At 39.8% G+C, this 19,714-nt stretch overlaps 1 protein-coding gene across 1 annotated transcript; it reads left to right on the forward strand.

Moving 5' to 3' along the window:
* Positions 1-845: 845 nt before the first annotated feature.
* On the forward strand, positions 846-12,248 carry bmp5 (bone morphogenetic protein 5). The gene is made up of 7 exons (XM_020089753.2): positions 846-1,775; positions 4,286-4,478; positions 8,666-8,814; positions 9,208-9,405; positions 10,586-10,662; positions 10,796-10,906; positions 11,019-12,248. Exons 1-7 carry the CDS (start codon positions 1,268-1,270, stop codon positions 11,166-11,168), a joined length of 1,386 nt encoding a protein of 461 aa, XP_019945312.2. The 5' UTR covers positions 846-1,267; the 3' UTR covers positions 11,169-12,248.
* Positions 12,249-19,714: the final 7,466 nt, after the last annotated feature.

Raw genomic sequence — 19,714 nt, forward strand, 5'->3', positions numbered from 1 at the left:
TTCAGAAGGATTCTGGTTTGGCTGTCCACAATGAATGGAAATCAATGCAAAGTCCCAATAAGGAAAGCCAGGAGCTAGACTTCAGAAATACCAGTTTAATTGTATTCAGTTTCTCCACTAGGTGTCGCTGTGTGGTTATACACTTTACTTGAGTGGGAGCTTCCTTTTTTCCTCCATGTTGGGCAGCCGCCAGCCATCACATTGAAACCTCTAACTATTAATGTGACTGATTATTCCAGCATTTACTTCTACAGCATCTACCACTAACTTAAAGCTCCTCTGGGGAAGCTAATTCTGGCTTGAATCAGCTTTTCTGTAGGCTACTCACGTTTTTGCTCTTCAGGGAACTAAACTCTAAAATAATGAAGATGGTTGTGGAACATGCTCTGGGTCTGTGGTTCCCATAGGTAATGTGCAGTATTTATATCAATCTTTTTGTAATCTCATATTATAATATCATTTTGGTAAATTTGGCTCATTTGTTTGGGAACTTAATGAATCATTATACTCATCCAGTATTTAAAGAAACACATATAGGATCCTTGTTGTGGCTGAATGCAGCTGCAGAGCCTCTTTCTCCCATAAACACGCTGACTTCAATAAGTTGAGGTGATTAACAGGCTCTGTCATTATTCTTTCACTCGTTAAGACGCGGCCTCTCGGATTTCAAGTGTCTCCTTTTTCACTCCCGAGCCGCCACATTCATCATGGGACCCGGGCTGAAGTTTTATTGCTGCCACTAGAGGTGGATGCAAAAACAACAAAAAAGGAAAAGTTGAAATGTGTGGGATGGACTCAGAGGGCAACTCGCCCCGGTACGCACTCACTCTCTGGTGGGGGGAGAGGGAAAGAAGAAAAAATGCGCACAGGGGCATGAGTGGAGAGCTCACTTTGTGACACAGTTCAACACATTTCATCCTCTTGGAAGTGCAGGGTGATCCCTCGACTCTATATGGGCGTACCTCCGTGTTTTTTTTTTCATCACAGAGGAGCAAGGTGAGGGACGGGGTCATAACTCCATAAATACTTGCTGTGGCACAGACTGTGGATGGAGCCTGGAGTAGTAGGAGCTGGAGGAACCGTGCGCACTGGACTTTTCTGCAGGCTGATCCCTCACTTTAGAAGGGTTGACTGGTAAAAGAAAAAACACCCTCTGAAACTTTATGCCTCTGGCTAACATGGAGACTCTATGATTGCGAACAAGTTGCTTTATTTTCCTCTCAGAGTTGCGATGTAGTTCAACCTCACGCCCAAAGTGAGTCCAAAGATGACAGCGCTTACGCCACTGAACCGCGCCGTGCTCGGACTCGCGTGGAGCTGCCTGAGCTTTCTCTCCTGTGCGCACTGCGGCTTGACTGACAACCATGTGCACTCCAGCTTTATTTACAGGCGGTTGCGCAATCACGAGCGCAGGGAGATCCAGCGAGAGATCCTCTCCATCCTGGGCCTGCCCCACCGTCCGAGGCCCTTCTCTCCCGGGAAGCAGGCGTCCTCCGCGCCGCTGTTCATGATCGACCTGTACAACGCCATGGCCGTGGAGGAGGAGGAGAGCGCGCACCAGCAGCTGCAGCAGCAGGGCGCAGGGAAGAGCGTCAGTGCCAAGGCTCAAGGGCACTCTAGGAGGGGATACTACAGTCCGCAGCATGCGGGGTACTCCCGCGTGGCACAGCCCTACCGAGCGGCCCCTCTGTTGGGCCACAGCCCCGCGCTCACCACGGCGCACGACACCAACTTTCTCAATGACGCAGACATGGTCATGAGTTTTGTCAATTTAGGTAAGTGGAGGCCTGTTACAGTAGCCTCATTGGTTACCTGCTTTTATTTAATCAAAATAAAAAACGGATCAATTCATTAAATTGGATGAATTTGGTCTCATTTAACATTTAGAAATGACGACATTTCAATACAGAATCTATATCTATGAGAAAAGAACAGTCCACCTCCTCTCCACCGCATTCTCTTATTATTTTATCCACACCCGGAGAAGAGTCAAACGTTTCTGCACATTAGATTTAATTTTCTTTACAAGAGGAAATAAGAAGTTGTAGCTGCTGCAGTAAGAAAGTCAGCTTTCCAGAGTTAGGCCCATATTTAGATCAGTTTATGTTTTTCTTGGCCTACCTCTGATATTGTAGAAATATCAGCACATGGAGTTCATTCATTTTGTCAAAATAATTTAACACACTCGAGATTTAGTTTGAATAATCACACAAAAACTATGAAAACTGTGGTGAGCATCAAAGATGTAGTTTTCAGCTTCCTGTCACTCAGCTACAGGCTGTTGTTTTGTTCTACATTAAAACGTGAAAATGTAATTATCTGGCCTCACAAGCTGCTTTTGGCTTAAGTGAAATATTTTTTTTTTGCATTTGTAACAGAATTAACTGTTTGATCGCATCATTCTGAGCTGTTTTCTATTTGAAAAAGCAGCTGATCAGTATAATGATTGTGTTTGTTCAGTAGCCGCGACCCTTAACCCTGCAGTTCAGAGAAACTTATCAGATGACTGTCTGACCTTGGGGGGGAAATTGGTCTAAATGATTTCCTGTTGTTAAAAGGGGAGTGATATTGACTGGTGCCGATGTGTTCTCCTGGTTTGGACACTAAGAGAAAGAAGTAGTGTCTTTTCCTTGTATTTGTGACATTTGCAGCATTTATTGTTCTTTATATACAAGGCATGGAAACATACTCTAAAGTGGAACATGCAACATTGAAGAAACCTAAATGAATCATTAAATACAACACCATAAAACAAACTTAACATAATGGCAGTACTGTTGTGTTGAGGATTTTTATTTTCATAAAGATATAAAACATGTAAAAGTGAATTTGCGTAGAGTTTCTTGGGAGTATAATCCCTCACCTTGGCCTGGGCCCATCTGTTTCCACTTACCAGTATACCAGGGCATGTACACTGTCAGCCTTGAAAGCTCTGTTCTCGTTCTGGGGACTGTCAGCGAAGTGCTCAATGGGCCTCTGTCTTTAATACTGTACGCTCAAATATAGCTACTGACCTCAGCTGTTTTAGAAATGTCTATGTGGGACCTCATGCAGTTTCATATGCCTACTGTAACTATAAATATGAAGTCAGTTATTTAATAAATTCAAATACATAAATGAGATTGTACGCAAGGGAAGTAAAGATGTAATTCTGCAACACATGAGTTATTTATTCATCTTATTAACACCATAATGACACCATCCTGGTAGAACAAGCAGAGTCCAGTTAATATACAACACATCAACAATGCACTGGGCTAACCCTGACCAGGGAGCGAGGTCATTATTATTTAATCTTTGGCTATTTGAAAGTTAAAAGATGTGCGCTCTATGTGGCACCTCTGCTTCAGATTACTGCCTGTGGATACTATAATGGAACACACTCAATGGGTAAAAGTCAGACCTGACCTCTGACCTCTTTGTGCTAAGTAACCGCAGACGCTCGCTCTTGATAAAATATCAGGGAAATGCTCTGCGTGATATCACCACTCACGTCAGAAAGGTAGGGATCAGGGGTGCGAGGCGGTTGGCAACCACTTTTTAGTCCCATCTTTAGTCTGCAGGGGATTGTGTCGATTCCCTCAGGCTCTTTGACGAGATTTTCCATAATTTTATTGAGGGGGCATTAGTTAAAAAACAAGCAGTGCATGCAGCACCTTCTATTTCTTTCCATACCAATAAAATCTATGAGTTTGCAAATGTTTTTTAAAAATGACAGGCCCTAAAAATATATTTCACTTAACTCAGAATGTTGGAAATAGTTCGATTTAAAGGTTAAGGGTCATTAAACTCTCTTAGCACATTGAAACAATATGAAACCTATAGGAGGTCGGTGTGAGGTCAGGAATGAGGTCGGAGTCTATGCTCACATGACGTGGAGGAGTCCTGTCTGCTCTTTTCTCTCACTTGAGGATCAGACCAAAGTGTCTTTAATTGAAATCAGCCTGTTTTTCTTAACTGACAGCCCATTCATCATGGCCAGAGAATGCAGTTAGGCACACAGTAGAACCCCTGTCTGGGAACTGCTACCTGTATTCAGTTGACTGATTTAATGAACTGGAAAGTGCTTTTGTTGGTAGTCAAAATGTTTGGGTTGGACCTGGAATGTCGAAGAAGATGTAATAAATTACTCTCTCTCGCCGCGCTAACCCTGGCATATTTTGTCTTTTGAGCAACACATGCAGCGGTTCAAGGAGGTGAAGCCATAATTCTTGATCAGTGTGTGTGTGTGAAGCTTTTGCTGCCAGTAAAAATGAAATTCATCCTAAAATATTTTCTTTCCCAGTGGAGAAAGATAAAGATTTTTCTCATCAGCGAAGGCACTACAAGGAGTTCCGTTTCGATCTGACTCAGATCCCAGACGGAGAGGCCGTGACGGCCGCAGAGTTTCGGGTCTACAAGGACCGCAGTCACACCCGCTACGACAATATCACTCTGAAGGTTACCATATATCAAGTCATCAAGGAGTATCAGAACAAGTAAGTGTCGAACCAAAGAAAAACAAATGGATTTATTACTCTGCTCTGTACTTAGGTAATTCTAAAGTATGCTACTGTTATTTTACTTCAGTATTTCTATTTTCTGCTGCTTTGTACTTCTAAGAATTCATATGCAAATATAATACAAAAAGTTTAAAGTTACTTTACAGAAAAGGATTTTACAGTCAAAACATATGACCAACTAAAAGAGAGCATATCTCCACCAAGGCCCAACACTCGCTTTGTGATACCACATTTAACACTCATAAATATCAGTCTCCCAAACATGCCTGGTTTTATTTCATCAAGATCTTTGAATTATTGTCTGATAAAATCAATGAAAATATTGAAAAACGGATCTCATTATGTTGAAGACATTGAAAAAAAAAATCCTGCATCTTCCCCTGATCCAGATCCACACCAAATCTTAAAGAGTTCTTTCCTGACCCAAAAAACTTGATTTCACCAACTTTTGTGATAATCCGTTCAGTAGTTTTTGTGTAATCTCACCAACAAACAAACAAATGCAGATGAAAAAACCCTCTTTGGTGGATGTGATCACAAACTGCTCTACCTCAACTAAAACATTAATATGATGTTTTCTCAGTAGCATCATAGTAAAGTAATATAACAGGGAATATTTAGTTTCCTCCTGAGTGATTATTAAAAGTATTTTTTCTAATATACTTTGCTTATGTACTTCATCATGAAAATCATTTATGCTTTTATTTTGTTCCTACCTTTATTCAAGTTAAAGATCTCAATGCGTCCTGCAGCAGTGATTGAAAGGAATAATATTAATGTTGAGGACAAACAGATACAGATCGATGACATCAAAAATTAGCCCGGTCTCATGTAATCCCAGAAGAATCAAACATCTCAAAGAAAAGGACTTTGACTTGAAGCCTGCTCTCAGTTATTGAAAATGCTGCAAAACACTAATCAGGCAGCCAAACATCTCTCTGTCTGCAAGGGCAAATTGATTGAAAGGAAACAGAAATAGCTGTTACTTCAGCTGTGCTTTGATCCACTGCAGTAATCTCATTTCACAGTTTAAAAAAAAAAAAAAGCCAACCGGTCCAGCAGCTTTTGTCTTGCATGGCTGAAAGTTTCCACTCACACAGAACGTCCCTCTATCTCCAACTCTGCTCTCCTTCATTCGCACCATGTCTGCCTTACAAATATAGTTCGCGGATAAAGAGAGCTCCATTAGTGAGTTGGCCACTTATGAAACTTGGAAGGTCCATCAGTTATCACTCGTCTTGTGTTGCCTGCCAAACTGGCCGGGGCCCAGATGAAACCATGAGGGCCCAGATTAAGGGGGCCCTCCTTTGGGTGCTCCCCTGATCACTGTTATGCCCGCCACCTGCCTGTCTTAACAATATACCGGAAGTTTAAACCATGACATAGCTGAATACACAGGGGTGTATTTAAAACTGGGCCCACATTTGCTTGCCAAAAATGTGTGTGGGTGATTGAAGGGGAGATATGGCCCTCCTGGGCTTTGAAAAGGTCCAAGTCAATGGACTCTGCCATCTTAAAGGGAAAGACGGCTGCAGTTTAAGTTTTCATGGGGAATAACATGTTTCTGTTAGTGTTCACAAAGAAAAGCACAGCTTTCCCAGTGTGAGAAATCTGACACGTTATCAGAGTGTGTGATTTAAAAACAACCAGTTTCTTCAAGCTTAACAAGCAACAGTGATTTTATATTTTAGTACAATAAGTTTCTAAAACCACACACGTTAGTTCATGTTTTTCTTCAATGTATATGACAAAATGTTTTTTTGCAGTTGAAAATTAATTCAAGACTTTTTAAGAAGTTTTTTCATACCAATTGAAATTGAATTGAACACCAAACTTACCACGGAAATAGACACAATAAGGGAAAATATACTTCCAACTAAACACATTGATGCCAATTAGACTCCACCAACATGATCCTCATTGTCCCATGTTTAAAATATTTTCGACACACAGAAGACTTCCAGGCCCTGATTTTAAACCACCACGATTATTTGTCATTCTCAAACCACTTATTGTTAAATGTACATTTCCCTGTGTTCATTCTGCACTTTGGCTTGAAAGGCATTAGGTTAACCTCAGACAGACTAATGATTCAGAGCATATTCTAATGATGATCTAATGATGAACTAATGATTCTATCCAAAAGAATGTTAAGACCCATTCAATCTGAATTTAAGACTGTTTGATACTTTTCAAGGCCTTCTATGAGCAAAATTGAATTGAATATACATTTTAAGACTTTTCCTCGGCCAATGTAGTTAAAGGTAGGGTTGGTAAGTTGTTTTTGAAAAAGCTTTATCTTATTTAATGATGATAGTCAGAAGTTAGTGAGTCAGTTGCAGTTCAGTGTACGTTCTTGTATTTTGGGGACGTAGCTTTCAGAGGGCTGATGGGACGTATGGTTAGCATTTTTCAGTGTAGCTTGCCGTTGCTAGTTTTTCCAGGATTACCAACTCTAGCTTTAAGTTATAGTTCCTTTAGTGAATTAAAACAATTTCATTTGGGCTTTTTAAGGATCTAGATAGAAAATTGTAGCCTTCTCTCATCTCTCACATCTTGTCAATAAAATCACTTCACAGCTGCATTCAGTGTTAAATATGTGAAGTTTAAGATTAAACTGGAGATGCTGGTGTTAAAGGTAGAGTTGTGGTTAAGATATGAAGTGATGTTTATAACCACTCAAGAGCTACATGTTTATCGCTGAGGTCCAACAAACTCATAGAATGAAATTCCTCCCTTTAAATCATGTGTAGAGCCAGTTTCTTGGCGGAATTTGAAACCAACTGTTCAGGCTACTTTACAAGTCACTATGCACCAACCAGACCTTCTTCCGCTTCACTACATCGACGTCCTGCCCTAAACCTTACTACTTATAATAGATAATAGTTGTGTATGAGCAGAATTTGTAGGAAAGGGACTAAAGAGTCAATAAAGAGTCTAAAATGAGGCGTTACCTGTTTCCTCTATCCCTGGTATCCACTCAGTGAAACTTCTTTTCAGCGGAACAGTACATCCAGTAATCACAGATTTAAGGGGAGGGTGGATAAACATTTTTTTAGTTGTAGCTCTGGGAATCGTGGCTTCTTACCTGCAGAAATGAAATTATCACGGGATATAAGCTTATAACGCTGAACATTTCAAAAGAGGAAGTTCAGTCACTCATAAGGATTAACCTTGTATGGAATTCCACATGAGGTTGAGTTTTATTACACCTGTAATAAACACATGAATCGTTCTTGATTCATCGAGGCCACATGGAAAAATCAGTGTTCCCTGTGAGCAGCACCATGTAACCGCAAAAACTGAATAGGCCTTATCCGATCTGCTGCCTGAAAGGAATCCAATGCAAATTGCGGAGCTGGGCTTTTTCAACTACAGGGCTGATTGATGCCTTATGTCAGGCTCATGTTAAAAATACACATGGGCTGATATACGCGACTCCCGACTCGTTTTTGCCCATTGAATGCCTGAAACCTTGGCACATTGTTCGCCACACAACTCTGCAGTTTATTAAAAGCTGCAGCTTCCTCAACAATAGCGATGATCTGTGTTTTTTTTGTCATCTCCGTCAGGCTACACCAAGTATAACTGCCAGATTCTTTTTTTTTTTAGAGAGAATGATTAGTCTCAAAAGGATAAAGAGATGAAGAGACTAATTGCAGCTGCACAGATTCTGGTTTCTGCTGCAGAGTTTTGGCGAAAGCATCCATTTGTGATCAGTCAGTGATACCTTGTTTATCTCTTCTGGTCTAACTGGTTAAGACTTCTTGGATTTAGTTTAAATGGCCTCGAAGAAGCATGTGGTTTCTCTGCTGTCTCCCATTACTGCTCTGCTGCATTAAGGTGCACGGGCCGATTTTATTTATAGAGCTTAAACTGAAACAGGCACAGAGGTTTTGTAATTTGTTTATAATACAGCTGTAAACTGACCGCATTCATTTCACCATCTGTTTGACCGACACCGGTGTGAAACACGGGAGGAACAATCTTGAAAACCAACATACCCACAGAGACAAAATATTAAACCGATTGTGATTGGACTAATCAAAGGACACGCTGTATGTTTTTTTGTTCTGTGATGCAGCTGCTGCCTGTGTGTAGCATCGTTGTAACTGCGGTTTATTTAACGCAGATGTTCCTTTGTTTCCTTCTTGTACCTTCAGAGATGCAGAGACGTTTCTGCTCGACTCCAGAAAGGTCCAGGGGTCTGACGGCGGCTGGCTGGTGTTCGACATCACGGCCACCAGCAACCACTGGGTGATGAACCCTCAGCAGAACCTCGGCCTGCAGCTCTGTGTGGAGACTGTCGATGGCAAGTTCAGTTTTTCTTTCTATGAGTTGCACATTTGTTCCTTTCATCATAACCTGCCTAGATTTAGCTCAGAGTCTTGGAATCTAAAAGTGTCCCGGAGTTCATCTTTCAAGATATTCCACAATGTCTGCATGTGATTAAAAACAAATTTTCATTGATTTAAGAACAAATGCAACTTTTATATTTGACAATCTGTAGTTTGTGATTAGTTATCACTAGTAAATTATCAGAAATCCACAAAGAAGATTCATGGGTTGACCCGGTCTTTGTGTTTGTACGATGCTGGACTTCAGACTCACACTGAAAACAGTCATAAAAGTATAAAATATCCTGTTTTTCTTTCGTCTTTTTTTTTTTTTGTTCAAGTTTTATTTACCTGCTGATTTTTCAAAGGACGGAGTATCAACATAAAATCTGCTGGAATCATTGGGAGAAATGGGCCGCAGTCCAAGCAGCCATTCCTGGTTGCTTTCTTTAAGGCCAGTGGGGTGCTGCTTCGCTCTGTCAGAGCTGCAGGCGGGAAAAAGAAGAGCCACAATCGCAATAAATCTACCAATCAACAAGAATCATCTCGGGCACCGAAAGCTGGCGGTACGTGCACTTTTATGATGTCGCTGTTGAGACATGAAATCCCTAAATAAACCACATCCATTTGCCTTGTTCGTCTCTTTTGTCAGACTTAACCTGCAGCAATATATCTCACAGTAACCAGAATGCTGTTAAATTAAATATAATAATGTCATTGTCTGTTCACAGTTTCAACTTATAAGGAATGTGCACTAATATATTCTAGAGGGCAGTCGTCCATGAGATTGGGATGAATGAGCTCACACTTGCATGGCTTTAGACCTTTAATCTAGTCGATAATTTTCTCCTGCAAATTGATCTTTTGTTTGTTCCTCTGAAACTTTCTCTTTTAAATTGTTATTCTGGCAAAACAACAAAATTTTGACTTTTTAACTAGAATGGCACGAAGTAGAGTGAATACATCAGCCAAGGCCCAGCAGTTCCCTCATTAAAACCACATTTAAATCCAATCCAATATTTATTTGGATCTGCACCAAACTGCACACACTTATAAGTATAAGTCCTCCAAACATTTTTTCAACAAGATCCACAAACTATTCTCTGAGAAATAAACGTAAAGCTTGCAATGTTGAAGAAAGCATCCAAGCAACCTTTCACTGATCCAGATCTGGACCAAAGTTCTTTTTTCGTTCATGTCTCACCCCTGCTAAAGGCAAATGCAAACATAATTATTGGAGGTAAAACTCTATTATTCTGAAGTTCCGTCTGATCTACATGTCAGGCGTATTAAGCCAAACTGATATTGCTGTGAATATATTAGTACAACAGTTAGCGGTGTAGTCCTTAATTCCCTGTGCTGCTCAGTTCATTAATCATTTGTCATTACTCATTTGGAAGATTAATTAAAAATCCAGCAGGGTGGTTGGATGAATTACTGTTATCCCCGTGTTTGACTTGAACTGCAGCTCTCCAGTTACAGCTTCTCCACATCTGACTCTACAAGCAATAAAACTTTGCAGTAACATTCGCTCTTTGTTGTTATTTCAACATTTATTGGAAACATTTCCAAGCATCATGTTAATGTATGGATCTACTGTGAGCATTTCCATATTTGCTTAGCGCTGCATATGGTTTTAATGCATTCGGTTATGGCTTTCCTATGTAACTGCCGTGTTTATCTTCCAACAGTAAGTGAACAGCACGTGTTGTTTCTTGTCATATAATGAGTAATCTTAATTTTCAGATTATAACACCAGCGAGCAGAAGCAAGCCTGTAAGAAGCATGAACTTTACGTCAGCTTTCGAGATCTGGGCTGGCAGGTGAGACCATATGATTTCACACCTCTGGTGCGAAATGAACACAATAAATTACACCAGATTGTTCGGTGACGTCGAGAAAAAAACGCATCCAGTGTTGTAAATAAGGGAAGTAAATTTTGCCCTTCTTGTCAAGGATTGGATCATTGCGCCTGAGGGCTACGCTGCTTTTTACTGTGACGGCGAATGCTCGTTTCCACTCAACGCACACATGAACGCAACAAATCACGCAATCGTGCAAACCCTGGTGAGTGTTCTTTGCACGTTTGCTGCAATAAAATCCAAGCTGACATAATGTTCTCAGCGCAGATATAATTCATATTCAAACTGTTGCACCTTTTTTATTCTCTCACTTCCAGGTCCATTTAATGTTTCCTGAGAACGTGCCAAAACCGTGTTGTGCCCCGACCAAGCTCAACGCAATATCAGTTCTTTACTTTGACGACAGCTCCAACGTCATCCTCAAGAAATATAGAAATATGGTCGTTAGGTCTTGTGGTTGCCATTAGGGGACCAGTGGACTCACTTTAATTTATGTAATCTGGTATGGGAATCGCTGGAAAAAACACCCCTGCTGCAGGTGTCATGTGATGTACAGTTTAATGTATATAACGTTTTACTACCTAATTTATTTTCTTTTTTTTAAATAGCACTGAATATTGTCATATTTAAATGATTAGGACAAAATGATTTTACTTCTACGCCAGTTATCTCATAACTCTTGTGTCCGTTGGCATATACTCTCTCTTAGTTACGTCTGTATGATGCGTGTATGAGTAAATTATTCACTGGAGTCATTTTAATACATTAGGTCAATTACTCTTCTGCTTGTTTTCCCATTTAACTGAATAAAATGTGCTGTAGATGCACATTGAGATATCCAGAATCACACTTAGAGGTCAGTATATGATGGTTTTTTTCTTCGGTGCTAATGTTTTTGTTTGTTTCGTTAATGGACCAACAATTACAAATGGCGGTTGCAAGCAGAATAGGTCATAAAATGCCGCATTAGGCCCTGAGTTGTACCCTGCCACTCGCTCACCGCCAGCTTGGGCTCCAGCTCCCCTGCGACCCTCATAGAATAAGCAGTATAGATGATGGATGGATGGATGGAAATGCTGCTAGAAACTCATTTGATAAACAAGTTAGACCTCAGGATTTCTCCTATAGCTTTAACGTCACAACTTGAATGGGCTGTTCGAAATATTTGAAATCAAATTGGATCAGTGGAAAAAGGAAAACAGTGAGTTTTCACTAACATAAACCAAACTGCCCAAAGCTATTCTCAAGCTGTCACCGTCTTTCAGCACTGATACTGTTTCACCATTTCCACGTCAGCTTTTTTCTCTCGTTTTGTTCTCAGAAGGGGATTTTGTCGGCCTGGAATGAAAATGCTCTGTGAATGCTTTACAATTTATTGTCATCTTTTACACAACCGTAATGTAAATCTCTTCCTTAAACACTGTTTCTCGTTTCCTCTGCTGGATCGACGCTGCAGAACGCTCTGCGCTAATTCTAGTTTTTGTTTGAGGAAGCTATATCTCAATGTAGAGTGATGTGTATTTTAATAAATATACCACTTGAAAACACCCACAGTATCTTGTGTTTTGACTTTACTCGACGTCACAGCTTTTCTTGCATCCGAATATATAAATATAGAAACACATTTAATCTAGAATTCAGCTTGTCCTTTTTGTATTTCTGTTCGGGGCTCTGCGGCCTGTTTCCAGACGACCGCCTCAGCTTTATAAATGTTTGACAAGTGTGATATAAACTTCGAGTCCACCCACAGAGCTTGTTGACATGCTCATGGGGAGTGGTAATGCTAGTGGTCCGGCACTAACAGTAAAGCAGTGCTGTGACCTCCAAAGCCCCCCCCCAAAGGGTGATTATCGCTAGGCTGCCAGTGGAGAAAGGTATATCATTTTGTAACCAATCCCTTCCAGATTATGGAGGGGAAGACACTATCCATCACATGATTTATGCATCATGTATGACACACCTCATCTTTGCTTGCATTCTTTACACTCATATTTTGACTTGAGCCATCTGCTCAGGGCTATAGGATTCACCCCTGGAAACAAAGCGGAGACCATAAACTAAACTGAGCGAGTTGTTGCGTCTGTGTTGCGGTCGGAACGAGCAGAACTTCCAGAAAGTGCTATTTCCAGAGAAGTGCTCTGGTAACACGCTGATTTTCAATGGTCTTGGAAATGTAGGGATTAGGTTAAGGATTAATATTTATTTGCACAACTGTGTTGGCCTTCACTGAACACAGGATATGTACTGTTGCGCTCTCTCTACTCCCACCTACCCACTTTTATAACGTTTTTTTCTCTGACACGGCAGAACATTGAGTGACTGTATTTCACTTAATTAAAAGCAGTGGCTGGCCTGCCCAGATGTTATGTGGGCTGCATCTTAAAGGAGTGTTGACATTCGGTGAATAGAGAAGGCCACCTGCTAACTTAACTCTTGGCTTGAGGGGTGATTTGCATTCCTGTGGCCTGTTGCCTGGCATGATTACTCCTAGCACTTCACAATCCCATCTACTGTTTAATATCATGGATTCTTTCCAATTCAACTCCATTTCTTCCTTTTCTGTATAACGCAGTGAAGAGCTGCAATGAATGAACGCCTATTCGGCCTTGCACTCCTCCTGACAGAAGCCCCCTGACCACATGAAACCAGAGGGTAACAATTGCCATGCTCGGGGGCAAATTAATATATTGGCCTCTTCTCCTCTGAGACCCCCGTGGTCAAAAAACAGCCTGGAGTGAGTCAGAGGTGCCTCGACATTCATCAGATCAGCACTTCTAGTGGCCACTTCTGAAACAAGCTGGAAAAAGGGTCAGACCCAGTGGCAGTTTACTTTTCATGAAGGGTTTCTCGTGCATTATTCATGCAATCATTCATTCATTCAGGTTTACCGTACATGTCGCGGCTCACTGTTGGCTTTACATAAACACTCTTACATAATGTCAGGATGTGTTTCCAGGTGATGACATTTAGGTTTTTTTATTTCTACCACAAACATGTTTATTCCCTTTAAGTGATTGAGAAAACAGATGTGTCCATGTGAGCGGCTGTTGGGAACATGTTCTTATTTTCAGAAAATGTGATATATTTAGTTTAGTTAGGAGAGATCATCTTGAAGCTCTCAGCAGAGCGGGGACTGGCCGTCGGTCAAAAATTACAAATGCTTAATGATTTAGGTCGTTTTTTTATCTAAATCATCACCAGCAGTCATGCAGACATTGACAGATTACTCGCAAAACAAAAACTGTTGAGGCTGCTGTGATAAAAACGATGATCTTGTCAGACCACCGACAAAAGTGCTGGAAGCCACAAAGATGTCGTCTTACCATATGTGTATTTGTCTTTTTGAACAACGGCTAAAACCCTCTTCTAGATTAGTTATATCTTTGGCATCCAAGTAAATTAGACTATAAAAATTAAAAGTAACTCAAGATAAATAACACTTTATAACTATGCAATAGAAATATTGAAAGGGAAATAGTTTGTTTTCCTTACTAGTGAAGTGCTCGTTTGGAACTTGTCTGTTTGGAATGTTGTGTTATCTTGTCCTCTGTTAATGCTCCGGAGCTACTTCAGAATTCTTACTTGTCATTAGTGAGTCATCCTCAAACACTTTTTATTGTTGGTGTGCTGGATGTTATCCATGTTGCAGAGTGAAGTAAGATAACTTTGTGTTCATCTTACCTGGTTTATCTGCAATGAAGATTTAATAGTCAATGTTTTTTTCATAAAATGAATGAGATATGGGTTCTGTGGAATTAGTTTGTAGATTTTATAAAGAAAAATGTGTAAGGAGTCCATTTACTATTTTTCTATGCATGGCTCCCTAAACATTTATTAAGTTAAATTCCCATCATGGATTTATTTACTCGATTTTGAGATGTTTATAATTCTGTCCAATTAAGTAGTGAATGAAATAAATGTTAAATTTTACATAATTATATCCATAAACTATGAATCTTAAAATGTATTTACAGTCTTATCAGAGTTCAAAAGGCCAGTTATTGTAAAGACACAATTCTAGTTTTTGTTAATATGCTCAGTTTGTGCTAAGCTCGACTCGACTGGCAGGTGACGCTTGTTTTGATCACTCTCTGGACAATTTATTACGACTGCAAAACATAGTAGTTACTGTTCGTTTTGTTTAGTGACTCCATGTCTCATCGATTCGCCCTCTGTTAACCAGAGATCTTTTTCTTTCTGCCGCCCCGCGTTTATTTTCACAGTCTCACGTTGCAGTCCATCCACAAGGCAAGTGAAATTGTATCTAATAAAAATGTTGTGCAGTTTACCTAATTCATCTCCCCACATATGGTTCTCCTTATTTGTGTTCTGTGGGTGGGCTATGATTTCCATACAGCTCAATCAGTCCCTCTTGAGCGAGGGGGACCATATGGGTCACATTTTTACATGTTGTTTGGTATGACAAGGCTGCGGCGGGACCGGCGAGGAATGTGTCCTCACGGAGGGCAAACGCAGACGCTCTCCGTTCTGTTTGCTTGTTATTCACATAAATGCACATTAGCTCTCCGAGCCAGAGAGAAGAGGACTCTGGGTTCTGGGAGTTACAACAGTCCTTCTGTGAACTCAACTGTCACTTCCCATTACCATTAGAGGTGGCACCTGTGCAGTTAAATCTATATTTTGAAATCTCGTTCTTTTAGTTAAACATGTGCATTAAACTGTCTGAGCGAGGTCATTTCATGATTCAATAGCACAGCTTTTATGAGACGATTATTAAATCTAAATAAATCCATACATCCTAGCTGGGTTTTTCCGTTTTCTTTTTTTTCTATTGCAAGGCAGCATTTTATGAACATATTTTTTCCATGAAAATACAGGAAAGCATATGAGTCTCAGTAGAAATAAAAGCTTCTGTCATGATACGCTAACAATGTCTGTGCTCTTCGTTTTGCTCGGATTAGTTATGTTCTCCTGTCGCCCATCTATTGAACAATTTATGTCAAAGAACGCATAAAAAGTTCTGAAGGAGGAAAAAGAAACAAACCAAAGCAGATGCAGAGATGTGAATCTGCTACAGAGGCCAAGGATATTTCTAGCCTGTATTAATCATGCTGTTTTACTGTATCACTGAGCATTTAAACTGATGTTTAATATGTTGCCAAAACAGGGCACATCAGAGGAATATGGGCATTTCTGGGGACAATTATGGAACAAAGAACAAAAGTAAGACAGAACAGAAACACAATCCATCCTATCAAGGTTAAACTTTCCTATTAAAACCTGCTGCTGTTTTGGTTCTAGAATTTAAAATAAGCAGATTTCTTCCTAGTGTTTAAATTCAATGCTCTGACTCTGTGTTAATCACAATCACGGCAGTAACTAAGGAAATCTCAAGTTTCTTTTTGTGTTTCAAATGTAGAATAAGGTATTAAAACTGTTAAAGAACTGCAGTTATACAATTTTCTTCATTTACCCTCTGCAGCTGATTAGAGAAAGACATTTGCACATCTTATATTTCTTAATGAGCATCTGTATTCAAAGATCTACATTCATTTCATCAATCATACATACATGACAAGTTCCCAGTATAACAACAATACGTTGCATCCAGCACTTGAATACAATTTAGTATGCAATTTTCCTAAGTATAAAAACTATCTAGAGTGAACATATTAATAATAATACAAATAATATATAAATGAAAGAATACATACATAGATGTGGTACAAACAGACATTGGGTCAGTGCATGCAACTGAATGACATTACACATCGTGAATAAACACATAAATAAGATATAATATACATGAGAATTATTGCACATATTGGATGAAATTACACCAACCAACAAATAGATAAATATAACAGACATGTTGTATTCTAATCTTGTGTAAACACAGAGTATAAATCTCTTTCCAGTATGTCCAAGAATTTATATAATGCATGTTACACAACACTAAAATATTTAAGATAATATTCAAGGCTGTCAGGGTTATTTCTTTTCCACTGTACTCCATAATACACAGTATTGAGTGATAGAAGAAGGTGTGAAACTGTGAGAACGCGACACATCCACTACCCCCCCGCTGTGTTTGGTTCCGTCCTCCATAAACATCTCACCCTGACAGTGCTGAATGAAAAGGCCTTTTTTTAGATGTGATATTTACTGTATACGTCTATGTCGTCACACCACCGTCATGTAATGAACAAAACGCTCCTCTACTACTGCACCAATTTAGAAAGAGAATGGAGATGTTAACAGCCACCACTTAACCCACTTCACCTGAGTTCTGGCTGCTGTAAATTCAGCTGTGAAATTCAATTTCTCCCACCAAAGGATATGGATACACCGAAGGAAATCTTTTTGCTTTATGATCCAGCCAGAGCTGTAATCCAGCCATGTCGTCCTCCACGGTGCAGTATAAAAATCTGTACAATATATATCTGGCCGTGAAGAAACAACCTGTGAGAATGTGGTGTTGACCTGTGCCCTTGTGCGGAATGAGCTGATGACTTTAGCACGTTGGAATTAATGATTATTGATTTTTAACTGTGTGTTATTTGATCTCCCTTCTTATTGTATTGTTCATTATTCTTCACAGTTACATGATGCTTCTCTTAATAAGCCAGACAACTTGCATTCTATGAATCAGCACTAAACAGACGTGTATATGATCATGTGTGGACACGAACCCGGCACACAGGTCAGTGGCTTTGCGACTAAAAGCCACGGGACACTCTGTAGTGTGATCGCTGTGAGGATAATCTTTAACACACATGCTGTCTCGAAGGGAAGCTCTGGAAAGTTGGCTCTGAGTGGACCGGCCTTCCTGAAGAAACTGTGAGGTAGGCTGCTATTTTTATCAGGGCTTTAGAAAAAAAATTTGTATGTGGTTGTTTTTTTCTCTTGGCACATGACTACGATGGGAATGAAGTGTTTTGATGCTTTTCTTTACATAAGAGCAAGATTTTTGATTTGTGATATATTGCTGTGATCCTGCAGAACATCTTAGTCATGATTCTCTTTCAATTATTCACCATCAAGTGTCGGTGCTTCCACCTTCCCTGGGTATAAAAGCCTCTGTCATGAATGCTTCTTTCAGGGGCGATGATAAGGTGCTATACGCTCCGCACCACGACTCTCATGTTGTTACAGTTCAGTTAAAATCCATGATGTAGAAATTGAAGACGGATGGAGGATGAAAAGTGATTTAATCTGGTTCCTGTTTTCTTTCTCCCACTTTGTTTTCAGTATATATCTGAGAGCTTAAAATCCTCTTTCATGCAATGCCGAAACCTGTGCTCCATAAAGTGCTGCTTTTCACATCTGTTTCTTTCTTAGCGCACAAGAAAGGAGAATAGTCCCTTTCTTTTATGCGCAATGCTTTCCAGTGCAGGAACATGTTTGCCCTGTTTGATTTTTATTTAATATTTTGAAGCATCCATCATCTGCTTGCTCTCCAAAACCCTTGTGTGTAAAATATATTGTTCTCGGGAGACAAACTAGCGCAGAGACATCCTTTTTCCTGTCAGGGCGAATCTGTTTGCGTAATCTACACAAACGTATCGTACGTTTGCAGGGTTTAATCTCCAAAAAGTTGTTTGTGTAGTTGTTTCTATTTGTCAGATTACATCAATTTCTGAGGTTTGGAATCATGAAAAATCAGTTTGTACTGTTGTGATACATATATCCAACATTTGATTTGAGTAAAACACCATAATCTGACAGAGAGTCTTGAAAATCCTTCATCCTGTGGAGACGCTCTAAAAACAGTGGACTCTACATCAACAATTCTGCTCATGTAGGTAACTTAGTAAGATCCAATCACATTAAAAGTAATCTGATCAATTATACCATATAAAAGCTTCACCTATTCGTGTTTGCTTGAACCCACACCCGACATTTAATATCTCTCTGGTTCAAAAACGCTATTTTTCTTTTTCTCACAAACGTCAGATAAACCGTTTCAAACTCTTACTTTTATTTGCCAAATGTCAAATCTTCCTCGACGCGAAACCTCACCTCAAACTTGAAAGATTCGGCTCATCTGTGTTGCATTGATTCCAAAAAGCAGGAAAGCCCCCGAAGGCCAGATCTTTGACGTGACCCTCCGCAGCTGGTATTTGTCAAGATAAACTGTAGCTGCCGAGTTAAATCTTAAAAAGGCCGGTTAGGGTTAAGTGATTGATGCAATTATCATTGATTTTAGAAGAAACATTGAGAAGGCATGTGTTTCCTTGAAAAGTCAAGAGACATCAAATATAAATGATGAATTACATTTGTTATGAATGTAACAACAAGAGATTTCTCAACCTTGCACTGTGATAGGGGATTATCAGATATAATTGGTTGCATAACATTTATTTAAAAGGTTATGAATACAGTACACATACTCAACCTTGTGCTCTATGGAAGCAGACTGATTAAAGAAATAATTTGCTCTAATTTTGTGCTCCTGCAAAATGTTCTTGTGTGTTTAGAGCAAGGATTTACAGCCATCTGAAAATAATTTAAACCACTAAATCCGTGTCATTATTCCAAATGAATGAACTTTTTTCTTTTAATTTTCAGGAAACTACAGCAGAAAAGAAAACCACTTTATCCATTTTTGGCAATAATCAGTATGTGAAATGCCAAATAAAAGCATGAAAATGAGGTTTAAAAGTTCTGTTCTTTAAAAAAGTTTTTCTGCACCTCAGAGAGGCATGAATATGTAATAAAAGGTAATACGCTGAAAGGCTTTTTAAAATGTTCGGATAAACATCAACCTTGAAGTGAAGTTTTTTCAGGGCCGATCATATGAGTCGCCCACCCCCCCCGGGAACGAGGTAGGGGTCTCTCATCACGGAGCAGTTTAGCGCGGTGAGATGGTTGAGTGCTAGGACTTCATTAAGCCCCTCTATTGTTAACATCTGGGTTCAGAAGAATGGTTCTTTCTCTGGTTAATGTTGCCCGGCCTTAACAAGGGATTTTATTACACCATGCAGTTGACATTGGCAGCAGTGGCACGTCTGGCAATCGAAACCTCCTCCACTGTTCAGGTCACAGGAGA

Source organism: Paralichthys olivaceus, chromosome 14 (genome assembly GCF_024713975.1).
Source record: "Paralichthys olivaceus isolate ysfri-2021 chromosome 14, ASM2471397v2, whole genome shotgun sequence".
Classification (NCBI taxonomy): domain Eukaryota; kingdom Metazoa; phylum Chordata; class Actinopteri; order Pleuronectiformes; family Paralichthyidae; genus Paralichthys; species Paralichthys olivaceus.